This window comes from Mus caroli, chromosome 19, assembly GCF_900094665.2.
Source record: "Mus caroli chromosome 19, CAROLI_EIJ_v1.1, whole genome shotgun sequence".
NCBI classification, from domain to species: domain Eukaryota; kingdom Metazoa; phylum Chordata; class Mammalia; order Rodentia; family Muridae; genus Mus; species Mus caroli.
In genome coordinates this window covers 26564292-26577310 of record NC_034588.1, presented here as the reverse complement: position 1 = coordinate 26577310, position 13019 = coordinate 26564292, and the positions used below count along the sequence as shown (strand labels likewise).

General features: G+C 37.9%; 1 protein-coding gene across 1 annotated transcript in view; it reads right to left on the bottom strand.

Moving 5' to 3' along the window:
• The window catches only part of Ric1 (RIC1 homolog, RAB6A GEF complex partner 1), an 84723-nt gene that overhangs the window by 53872 nt on the left and 17832 nt on the right, over window positions 1–13019 (bottom strand). The window contains exon 3 of the mRNA XM_021151804.1: window positions 11545–11624. Coding sequence (XP_021007463.1) covers window positions 11545–11624 — 80 coding nt within the window. The remainder of the gene's footprint in view (window positions 1–11544; window positions 11625–13019) is intronic.

Below are 13019 nucleotides of genomic sequence, written 5' to 3'. Positions count from 1 at the left end.
TGCATATGTAGCAGAAGATGGCTTAGTCGGCCATCATTGGGAAGAGAGGCCCCTTGCAAACTTTATATGTCCCAGTATAGGGGAACGCCAGGCCAAGAAGTGGGAGTGGGTAGGTAGGGGAGCAGGGCTGGGGGAGGGTATAGGGAACTTTTGGGATAGCATTTGAAATATAAATAAAGAAAATGTCTAATAAAAAAAGAAAAACAAACAAACAATGAATTCATGAAATTCTTAGGCAAATGGATGCATCTGGAGGGTATCATCCTGAGTGAGGTAACCCAATCACAAATGTACACACATGATATTCACTCACTGATAAGCAGATATTAGCCCAGAAAGTTAGAATACCCAAGATACAATTTGCAAAACACATGAAACTCAAGAAGGAAGACCAGAGTGTAGATGCTTCAGTCCTTCTTAGAAGGACTACTTAACACTCGATGTCTTAAACAATCAAATGATAAAAGCATCTCAGCAACAGGCCAGCACTACCTTTAGCTTCTCTGCATCCTTTCTGCAGTCTCATTTCTCAAATCTTGTTTATTTTGGGTGACTAAGTGACGACACTGGATACACACGTGATCTTTGCACAAGTTCGATGGATATGTATATGTGCTTCAACAGTTTTAGTTTGTTAATGTTACCAGTAGTTTTGTATTTTATTAGTTATATACTTCTGAATTGAAACATCAATAGATAGTTAAAGGAACCTTGGCTTTACCACTAAAAATACATTATATGTGTGATAGCTACCACATCCATAAACATTAGTGCAAAATCTGCAGAGTGAAGATTCAGTGAAACTCCAGAAAAGAATGACTGGTATACCAAGAAAAACTAACCTTTCAAATTAAAATTTATTTTTAAGCTACATTTTGCATTTAAACTAAACTACAAGGCGATTAAATAAATGTATAAAAAAAGACAAATACATCTGCCAGGAGTGCAGTGTACACATCTGGAGACAAAAAGTTGTTTAAATCTCTTTATAGGTCTTAAAACAGAAACAAAAGCACAGAATGAAATCAGCACACTCTGGAGATGAAGGCAAAAGAATCACCAAGAACGAGCTCAAGACAGCTGTAGTCTCACACCAAGACCTGGTCTGAAAAGTCTATTGAGTAAACTGCCCTGACTTCAACACAACCAAACTACACAAACACCAAAGACAGATAAAATCCTCAGATTACTGCAAACATTCAAGATAGGAGAAGTTTGATAATTTCACTTTACAATATAATCTCCACAAGACTTGTTAAAAACCTAGTAACCAAACAGAACATATATATCTAGAGACATTTAGCTGCCTTTACTATTTGTGTGTGGGATGGAACATCTTAGAAAATGTTACATATCTATATAACCAAACTTTAATGCCATATTAACCATATTTTAAAAGTATCAATAGAATAAATAAGCAAAATATGATACTAAAAATGCATATTTTCAAATTATTTTGCATTTTCAGGCATTATGTATTTTAAGAAACGAAATTGTCATTGCTAATATTTGATGTGACCCAATTTGACACATGTTTTAGAATAACTACTTTTAGATAGCTTCTGTAAGATTTATTATTTTTCAGAGTGGCGCTCACTATAACTCTTCATATTTAATTAACAAGAATTCTCTTTTATTCTGAGCACATATGAATAGTCTTAAGTGTCCAGTGGAGGCACTGTAAACAACTTAAAAGGCAACCTAGACAACAATGCTGGGTACGATTTAGTAGAATTTAACTGTTATTTTTCTCATTTTATACACATAAATAATTATTAAAGGCAAAGAGTAATTTAAAAGTGCCCCTTCTATGTCAAAGAAGAACCTAAACTGAAAAGCAGTTGATGTGAAATACAACACACCCCCTTGCACATATCCAAATGGTTGCTTATGAGTTAAGCCAAAGACACACGTAATGAAGGCAACAAATGAAACTAATCTCACTTGAAAATTCTGGCATTCGTGTCAACAAAGAACACTGAGAAAGTATGCGGGGAGGCGTAGCTCTCTCACTGCTCAAGTGTGTGACTGCCTTCAGGAGTAAGCTCCCTAAGACTCAAAATTACACTGGGGTGCTTTGAATACGCTTGGTCCATAGGGAGTCCTCCTGTCAGAGGTGTGACCCTTGCCACAGTGAGGTTGACCTAAGAGACCCTACTACTAGCTGCCTGGAGGAGAGTCTTCTCCTGACTATCTTCGGATCAAGATGTAGAACTCTTGGCTCCTTCTCCAGCACTGTGTCTGCCTGGACGCAGCCATGCATCCTCCCATGATGGTAATGGACTGAACCTCTGAACCTGTACCCCAGCCCCAATTAAATGCCGTGATCAGGATATCTCTTCTCAGCAATGGAAACCCTAACTAAGGCATACACTATTTTCAAATGTACCATAATATTATGTAGAAAAAAACTGAGATCACTTTTAATGTCAATCAAATACACCCTGGAGGGCTACAGCAATGGTACAGTTAACTGCTACAACACATATCCAATAGGCTTCTGTTTGAACAAATTCTCAGGTGCAGGATCTTAAATACTACTAAATACTACTTAAAGAAAAGAATAACCAGGCAGATAGTACAGTGGATTTGGGGTACAGGACATTCGTGTCAAGAGTTCAGTTAAAAGTCGGATGTGGAGGTCCATGCCTATGATTGTGAGTGCCAGAACAGCCTGGGCTGCACAGGGAGACTGAGTCACAGAGCAAAGCAAAAGAAAACAAACCAGTACAGTACAATCAACTACACAGTGTGTTCTTTCCATCAGAACTTACTTCAGGCCTGTCTTTTTTTTTTTTCCCCAAGCAAACAACTATATATTTTTTTAACCTATGAACCTCTCCTCTCCTCACAAGCACTCATGAAATACTAGTGTGACTTTAAACTACTTTTTTGTGGTGCTGAGGGATCCCAAGCAAGGCCTTGTGCATGTCTGTGAGTGCTCGACCATTGCTACACCCCTGCCCTCCAGACCCTGACATTAACTTTACTTCGTTATTAGTACCAGAGGCCTCTTGAGTACCATTTAATAACAAATGCCTTACAAGTTAGAGTAGGGATATGCTAACTGCTCAGTTACAGTAACAGACATGAATGAATCCCAAATGGAAGATGAGTCAAGACTGTGCCGGTTTTGATCTAGGGAGTCCTGGCTGTCTCACAAGCTCTGGGACTGAGAGGCTTTGCCTGTTCAACCCCAGCTCTGAAGCTGACAGTGTTCTTTCTCTACATCCCACATTTCATCAGCTGTAGACAATTTGATTGGTTTCCTTTCTAGGGATGAATACAGGGCCTCATGCATGCTAAGTCATACTTAATATAGCCATTACTGAGATATACTACTGTAATTATTTACCAATATGCCCATAACTTATGAAAATGTTCCTGATGAAATAGAATATATTTACATATTTAAATATATTTAAATATTTAAGCACAATATTTGCATGTGCTTAAATAAATATACTCCAGTGGAAAATAACTGAAAATTGTTCAAACTGACTGATGATCCTACAGGTAGGTAGTCACTCTTATGATTTTAATCGAGTAAATGGTTCCAAATTATTCAGCCAGAAAACAAACACAAAAACTGGACAAAATACATGAAACACTCCAGTCACCCAAAGGCAGGCAGAAGAAATGCAAGGCTAGCTTGGGCTACAAAGTGAGAACTTGTCACAAACAGAAAAAAACAAGTTTTCTAACAAAAGTCACTTTCCAGGCGACCACATACAGTGGGAGAACCCACCCTGAGCAGTGGGAGAACTGCTCAGGGAGACAAATGTATGGAGCAGAATAACAGAAATGCTGGAGTTACACTGACAAAGGCTTCTAGAAATCTCTATTCTTCTTTGCAACACTTGATATTAAGCCATTCTTCCATGTGACCCCAAAGCCAGACTAAGAATAAACCACTAAGGTTTTGGACATCCTGGAGGAAGGCTCTCACTCCGAGGAGCGAGTGAAGACAGACCTTGGAAGACAAGGTAAAGTAAAAGCTTAATCTACCCCTACGAGCATACGAACAAACAAGCTGCAAATTTGTCAGGATATTTTCCAAGTAACTTGTCACCCATAGCAAACTTTACCATTCTTTATTGCAAAACCTGAAAACTAGCCGGGCGTGGTACTGCACACCTTTAATCCCAGCACTCTGGAGGCAGAGGCAGGTGGATTTCTGAGTTCGAGGCCAGCCTGGTCTACAGAGTGAACTCCAGGACAGCCAGGGCTATACAGAGAAACCCTGTCTCAAAAAACCAAAACCAAACCAAACCAAAACAAACCAAACCAAACCAAAACAACAAAACCCTGAAAACTATTCAAACGGAAAACACAAAGACTATAATTACTAGTATGGTGACTACTATACTATACCATAGATGTATAGTAATAGTATGTAGATCATACTAAGGACGATGTCAGCATCCAAACTAAAGTTACTGGACATGTGATATGACCCAGGATTTCTACACGAGGGTATTGATTTACCCAAGAGATATAGGACAAGTGGCGAGTAGAGTTGGATTACAATCTAAAAAAGCAAAATCCACATTTTAAAACTACACTTCTCACAGTCTAGTTTTTCAACTAAAACCTATCACTGATTGCTGGGATAAAAATTTCAAGTGTGCTATGGGAATGTTTATGAGAATTAGTGACTTCTTGAGCTCATGGAGGACAAAAGTGTTGGAAGAAACTAGAATAAAGCAGAGGGCTGCCCTGAGCTCTGAGCCAGGCCCGAGAGTTCGCTCACCTGCACTACCTGGCACTCTCCAGTGAGCCACAGGAGGTAACGGGTACGGTTTAACATCACGAAGTTGAAGCTCACTGAACCACTTACATTGATTTACTCATAGAGGTCACCTACTTACATACTTACAGTTAAAGGTAGCGAGAACACGGAACACAGAAACAAAACACCCCCACCCAAACCTCTAGAAAACACTGAAGCACGGCTTAAGAACTATAAGGAGTGCCAGTTTAAGCTCACTGACAAATTCATGGGATAGACAGTGTTAGATCCACTTATCAGATGAGCAAAATGGAATTAAAAAATAAAAGCAACATAACTAATCCTAAAACCTACAGAAAACCACAAGCAATTGTATATAGGGAAAAGGCAAGCAAATTATAGGTTTAAATCATTTAGAGGTAAGTTATAAAAGATATAGTAATCCAGAAAAGGCTTTCACATTTCAAACTAAGAAAGTCTTGTTGGGAACTAGGAGGCAATGGAAGGCATGAGTGAAGTGGCCTTCAGAGACTGGCTACTGTATGTATGAAAGGGAGGGGACATGCTAGTTCTCGGGACAGAAGACTACGAACTGGCTTTATACTCAGCTGCGATTACGTTACTTTAAAAAATACCACAGCATAGTATTTCATTTTTAATTACACAAAACATCCCTTCTGACTACTTACAAATTCTGTTAGGGCCTACAACTTACCATATTTTCTCATTTATCCCCAAATGTCACTGCCCTAAGTGTATGTTGTGTCCCACAGACTCCTTCGGGTCCTTTTACACGTTAACTTCTCAGTGAAGAGACTGAGGATTCACCTTCAAGCTGTGGTCCACTCCTCATTCCCTAACCCTGCTTTATTTGCCTGTGTAACATACAATGTCATAATTACCAAGCTATATACGTAAGGCTGCTTTATTGCCCCAGTCCCCACCCCACTGCTACATCCCTAGCAGCTAACAGCTACAACAGTTCCTAGAGACTTTTCTAAAAAAGGCAAAAGCTACTACAAGTGAGCACAGAGTCCTCCTGAGTTAATCTGCTAGTGGCAGTAGTGACTGTAACACCAACAGCATGAGGTTCTACGAGCTGCAGTAGTGACTGTAACACCAACAGCATGAGGTTCTACGAGCTGCTTAGATCATCTAATAATTCTATCAGTCTCTGCACTCAGATGGCACCATTGGATGTGGCTACAAGAGGAGTTTCTGAATTAAGTAATAATATTTTAACCCATCCTACTAATAAATGCTAGTACAATTACAATGTATTCATAAATGGATACATGATATACACAAAGTTTAGCTAAAAGTCACAGATGTAAATCTACAGATGCATGCTGAAATCAATGTAAGGTTATGAGGTGCTCAAAGAGAAACATTATTAAGACCACTACCATCTATATCCCAAACAAGGTATCTATTAGAAGGAAGAAAAATTAGTTAAAATCTTCTCTCTCAAAACCTAACATCAATGACGTATTAGCAATAATAAAAAAGGCACAAAAATGTGCACCAAAATGTTTCAATAATGGACGGATTTCATATAAAGTAGTAGTCTCATAAAATTAAGACAGGGTGGGAAATTCCCATATCTTAGTGATATTGCAGCCATTGTTAACAGGAAGCTTAACACACTCACCAGGTCCTTGTGGTGGTGCTGATGCTAAGATAAACAAGCTTGCTGATTGTCAGTTGTATGGAAGTGAAGTTCCTGGTGTTGGATATCAAAACTGTGCTCATAACAATGTAAAGGCAAAAAGATACCTTTTCTATTTCTATATATGTGTAAATACACAAATACCATTGTACAATGGCACAAATTGTTTACAGTTTCAGCACAGTAATATGCTGTGTAAGTTGTAACTGTGGCTGTAGCAGCTGTAGATCCATACACGATAGCACCTGTATTCTTAGGAGAACACTCTGTAACATTCTGACCAGTGAGGTGCTCACATTTCTCAGACATGTCCTTGTCTTACAATGATACATGACTGTAAATGGATCTTGAGGAAACTTAGTGTACATAACTAATTCTGGTCTCCTTTGCCCTCTATATCCGATATGAGTTAGTGGACATTTCCGGCCCACAATGTAGTCTTCTTCTGCAAAAAAAAACCTGCTGGATTTTTGGAGATAAAGAGTTAATAAGAGCAACTGTTAATCTCAATTTCCTCTCTTTCCAACCAGCACTAACTCACAGACAGCAACACTGGTAAGACGTTTCACATATCTGATGAAATGTGTTAGGAAGAAATAAGTAATGCAAAATAAGGTTACAGCTCTGATAGTGATTGTTATGGAAGAGTATTTTCCAGTGGAGAACTGAGTACCTATGTCTTCAGTATCAGTTAAGTAAACATCCCAAAGTTTAGTACTATTATTTAATTTTTGCAGAGCTGGTTATCAAATCCAAGGCCTTGTACATGATAGGCAAGCAGACTCAAGAACTGAACCACGACCTTGGACCCAGTAAACACTGGACTCAAAAAAACTGTTCTGTTTTGTTTTGTTTTTTAAGTTTAAATTTAGGGGGCTGGAGAGATGGCTCGACGGTTAAGAGCACTGACTGCTCTTCCTGAGGTCCTGAGTCCAATTCCCAGCAACCACGTGGTGGCTCACAACCATCTGTAATAGGATCTAATACCCTCTTCTGGTATGTCTGAAGACAGCTACAGTGTACTCATATACATAAAGTAAGTAAATATATCTTTTAAAAAACGTTTAAGTTGAACATGGTAGCATGTGCTTGTATTCTTAGCACTTCAGAGGCTGAGCTGGGAGGATCATTTGAGCCCACAACCCTGGGCAACACAATGAAGCCTCACCTCAAAATCAAACAAACCAACGTTAATTGTGGTGGAAAGATGAGTGAAGGAGGAGAGCTTTGCTCCTGAAAGACTATATGAACGCTAGCTGCTTCTACATAGTGGATTCCAGACATCCAGGGCTACACAAGGACCCTGTCTCAAAAAACAAAAACCAACCAACCAAACAAACAAACAAAAACTAAACTCCTCCAATAACAAAACCCCCAAAAAACAGTGCATGAAAACTAATTTGCTAAAATTATTTTCATTATGAAGAAATAAGAATTACAAGAAATTTCAAATCTCCTAACTCATATCCAAGTATAGTTAATTAAATGAATTTCAAAGCTAAATGTAATTATTTCTGGTTTATCTGTGGCAAAGTTTCCATCACAAATTTCACTGCAAATCTGAAAATGTAAAACAAAACATTAAAGCCTATGGCCAGTCTGCATACTGGTCTGGGTAAAGATGAAGACATAGCTTAATGTAAGGTGGATTTTGTAAAGATACAAAAGATAAACAGAATATCAAAGAATAAGTGACATTTGAAATGAAAGGAGTTAGTGGGTAAGACTGCCATGGTTGTTGAAGATTGGCTCCCTGCATAGACAGGAACGGTAGGAACACTAGGCGGAAGCTATTAAACATAGCGACACCTGAGCCGTGTACTCAGTTGGGCTGTAATGGAAAATGACAGACAGTCTGAGGTTAAGATGCTGTCATGTAATACAGGAAAGTCGAGATGCCCTAGAAATAAAGTTCATGTGATAGACTTCTAAGATGGAGAGAGGTGAAACAAGAGACAGTGCTACTTCCATAACTGAAGAGGAGACAGTTAACTGCCGGCCTCTACCTTCCAGACTATTACAAACCATTTTCATTTGCTTTTTTCTATTCCTTATTCCTCAGATAAATCTTAAGTAGTAGATTGCTGGATGAGGCACAAACAAGGCTGAAGTAGTGTGGTATCAGAGGCTAAGCACTACAGACTGGGAACTATGCCACCACCTGACTTGGCTCTCACCTGTGACAGCATGAGCTAGGATGATGGGTGGGTTTTGTGTGCAGCAGTCTGTATACCAGACATCTTCACAGATGTGCTTACAATGGCACTCATGACAACACTGACAGAACCATCCCTCCCTGTCCTCCCTCCCCCCCAACCCCTATATGGTCACAACTTTTCAGGTTTTAAACATCAACTCCTATCAATTAGAAGGAAATTACACTTTTGATACCATTTTACAAACAGTTTCTTCAGAAAACTTACTAACGTAAGCAACTCTAGAAAGTACTGGCATGCACAAATACACAGCAGGCTGGCTTAGGCAACAGAACTGTATTTGTACCAGTAATTCATAGAGTAGCTACTAAAAGTTGTATTCTGGCAAATAAAAAGATTATATGTGTATTTTATTTTCTAAGGTTTCTCTTTTGGGCTTACTTTAAAAACATGTTTTTGAGAAACTCATACAAGATGGCTAAATTTATATCACTCCTGCTCCTCCCCCAACACCTCCCATGTTTCACCCCCACCAAAATCATAGCTTCTTAATGATTACTGTTCCATAGTGTATATGCAACACACACTTAGTGCGCATGTGCCCTATCGTGTCTGTTTAGCACATCTTGTATGTACACGTGAGCTGGGTGAGCACCAGGGGCTGGAATCCTACACTGGAGATTGTTCTTGTAGAAACTGATTCTCCCTTCCCAGCACCCACGGACCTCCTGTGGCTCCTCTCTAGGGTGGGGTCTTACGGGCTTCCCCCATCTACTTTGGCATGTCAACTGGTATTGTCATTATGCCAGTCTAGCTTAGGCAGCTATAGTGTTGAGAGTTCATGGATGCATTTTCCCTGTCATATCTAACAGCAGACATACTGGTAGTCATCCATGATGATTCTTTTTCTGATTCTTACACACACTTTAATGTTGTTTTAGCTATGTGAAAATGCTGATCATAAAGAGGTGACATACCACACGAAGTGTGTGCTGGTTAGCTTTATGCCAAGTTGACATGCTAGAGTCATTTGGGAAGACGGACCCTTTGCTACAGAAATGCCCTCACCAGTCTGGCCTGTAGACAAGCCTGTCAGGCATTTTCATGGTTGATTACAGATGTGGGAGGGTACAGTTGATCATGGGTGTGCAACCTGTAGGCAGGTGGTCCTGCACGGTGTAAGAAAACAGGCTGAGCAACCATGAGGCTAGGCCAGTCATCAGCACTCTTCTTAGGCCTCCAGTTCCTGCCCTGACTGCCCTTCCTGATGGAATATAACTAGGACATGAAAACTGAAATAAACCCTTTCCTCTCTGAGGAGTTTTAATTATGGTGTTTTATCACCGAAACACAAACCCTAACAATTTTTTCAACTGAAAGGCTATTTTGCAATTGGTTAGCTATATTTCTCTCAAAAAAAAAAAAAAAAAAAAAGAAAGAAAGAAAGAAAGAAAGAAAAGAAATCCCTACAAACCAGGTAGTAACCAAGCACCTAGACAACATATTAAAAGCTGAGATTTAAAATGTTTAAAGCAAAACAAACAAAAGAGCAAATCCTTGGGTTCATTTAAGAGAGCCAGCTACACCCACGCTGAGCCAGCCACCACGCTGCTCAACTCCAAGGCTAACAACCCCACTCAGTACATGAACTCCAAGTTGGCTTTTTCCAGTTCCTCGTTCATGAAAACAGATCATATTTCACTTATTCTATTATATAAAACTTTTCTTAAGTTATTTTACTGACAATGTGAATTCTGAAAAATTCAGTGATGTTAACTGGACAATAAGCTAGGCAGAAATTGCTTTATAAAAAAGAAAGATTCAAAATGTCACCATCTTTTGTGTGTCAAAGTGTGTGTTGGGCAGAGGATCCAAGTAGCCTAAGCTGGCTAGGCAGCAAGTAAACTCCAGCAAGCTCCAGCAAGCTCTGCCTGCTTCCACTTCCCCAGTCCAGGATAACAAGCACGTGCCACCACGCCTGGCACTTTTATGTGGGTTCTGAGGACTGATCTTAGGTCTTCCCTGGCTAAGCCACCTTTCTGGACTAAAAATGAAATATTGCTCACACTAGAAGAAATTTATCTATAGGTCTCGAATAATGTGCAAACTAAATGTGAAATCAGGACATTATGCTAATACAACTGGTATGCTGTGGTATTTGTCTAATATAAACAATTATAAACAGCTCAGTGCAACTAGAATTTGGGACAATCCTTATAGTAGTACAGTGTTAGGCACATTTACTTCATACCACTGGTTTTCTTTGCATAACTGGGCTTATTCATCTTCAGTAAGTCATTTTAATATATATATTTTAGAATATATTTTAACATATTGTTTAATATTATATATCAATATATGGATATATTATAATATATAAATTATATATGTATATACACATATATATATGGCTTTTTTAATCTTCTTAGCAGTTTCCTCTTAATCATATTGGCAGCAATCTCTCATGTAACATCAAGTAAACTTCTGACATATAGGTAGACTACCCCCAAAAGAAAATATGCATTTTAAAATTATATGTTGTTTTATTTAAAAGTGAAGCATTCTGTGGAGGAGATGTGAAGCACAATGATAGTTTAAAGACTTAAGGAACAACAGTCCATGTCCCCCAAAGTTGAATTAGGAGGTAGTAACTGTGTGTCTTTTCCCATGCATATGCAGACACAGGCAAAGGAGCCTGTCATTGACTAAGAGTCCCCTCTTCATCTCATCTCTTAGCTCTGCATTCTAGTGAAGATTAGAAAGCATCTTGACTGGAGTATGTCTACTCAGTGTACCCTGACTTACTGAACCACATATTTCTTAAATTTAAAACACAGCAGTTCAAAGACTAGTAATTTCTGAAGCACCATTTTAGAAATGTTGGCAACTTAACATCTTAATGACTTTAGATAACCCAAAGTACAATTTTTAAAAAAATATTAAGCATGCAAGCCATGTATTAAAAGAATAAAAGTGAATAAACTTACTTGGGATACACTGGTTCATAAAGGTACTTATCCCCTCTTGAAGATGTAATATGAAAAAACAAGATGTAGCCATTTGCTGTCTGAAAGAGAAGTTTATTAACCATGAATTAGAATGTTGTACCTATCATCTTAGGCTCTAATTTTACAGGACTACAATTCCTCCTCTGGAGAATTACAGTCTCTTTATATATACAAAATGATGTTTAGTGTAAACCATTTTAAAAAGTGTTCAACAAATTTTAAAAATATTTTATAAACTATGTAACTGAAAATTGAAATATTTTATGAAACTATGTAAAATACCAGCACTCTTTCAACTCTACAAAAGTGTGGCAAATAATTATTCTAAGTTCGAAAAGCAATACAACCAAATAGTAAAAGCACAAAATGTCTGACTTTACCCCTAAAACTATCATTTATCAAAACAGCATAATTTATATAGTTAAAAATTTAGAAATTTAATCTCTTACTATAAAACATAGTGTGTGACACTAGGAAAAATGATAAGAGCAAACCTTGAAATTTTAAAATATAAGCATCAGCAAAGTCAATCTCTCATTTCCAAGATTTGAACATTCTAAGATTTGAACATTTCCAACATTTGAAGTTCAAATATAAACATCTAAATTTCTAAAGTAATTAAATGTTATAAAAATAGAAATTAAATTTTAAAAAAATTGTAGTTTTGAGTAAGCAGGTTTCTACCTGTCCTAGGCTACCCTAAGAGATTATAGCTCAAAAATAAAACTAAACAACAACAAAAACACAAACAATACAAAAACTGTTGTATTACATGACCATGGTATACATGAACAACTACCTTACATTTACATAAACATGTTAAATACTATGTATTGCTGCTCTTAGAAGACACTTTCAGTATAAAATCAAGCAATAGAGTGAAGTGGCAGTTTTCCCTCTAAACTTCTTTACCCAAATACTGAATTCTATTAACTCAGAGGCAAGTGAGGATGTATCCAAAGTAGAAATGATCCAAACCAAAGAAATCATCCAGAAATTTATCTATAGGTCTTTAATAATGAAATCACCCAGGGCTTCCTATTTCTTCCCAGAGCTAGCTTCCTGCTTTTCTGTTATGGAATGAAAGGAAACAGACTTCCCAGGGCACCCATGGTTGCTTTTAACTATATCTTATGCTTCTGTAATATCATTTCAAAAACTAGTTTAACTTACTAGATATAAAGAAGAAAATAAAGATTGTTCAGGGAAGATTATCTTTCAAATTCCCCATGGCAATTTTACATTCTTGCAATAAAAAAACAAAGGGCTAATGCCTTCAAATCAAACCAAGTCATAAATACTTCCTACCCCATACAGAATCACGACTTGTAAACTTTTACTGCCACCTCATAAGTGCAGGAAAGGCAAAAAGAATGGTCAGTTCTTAAGATGGTAACATTAGCATAAATACTGTCGGGAACCTCAGTCACTCGAAGGTCAAAATGTTCAACACT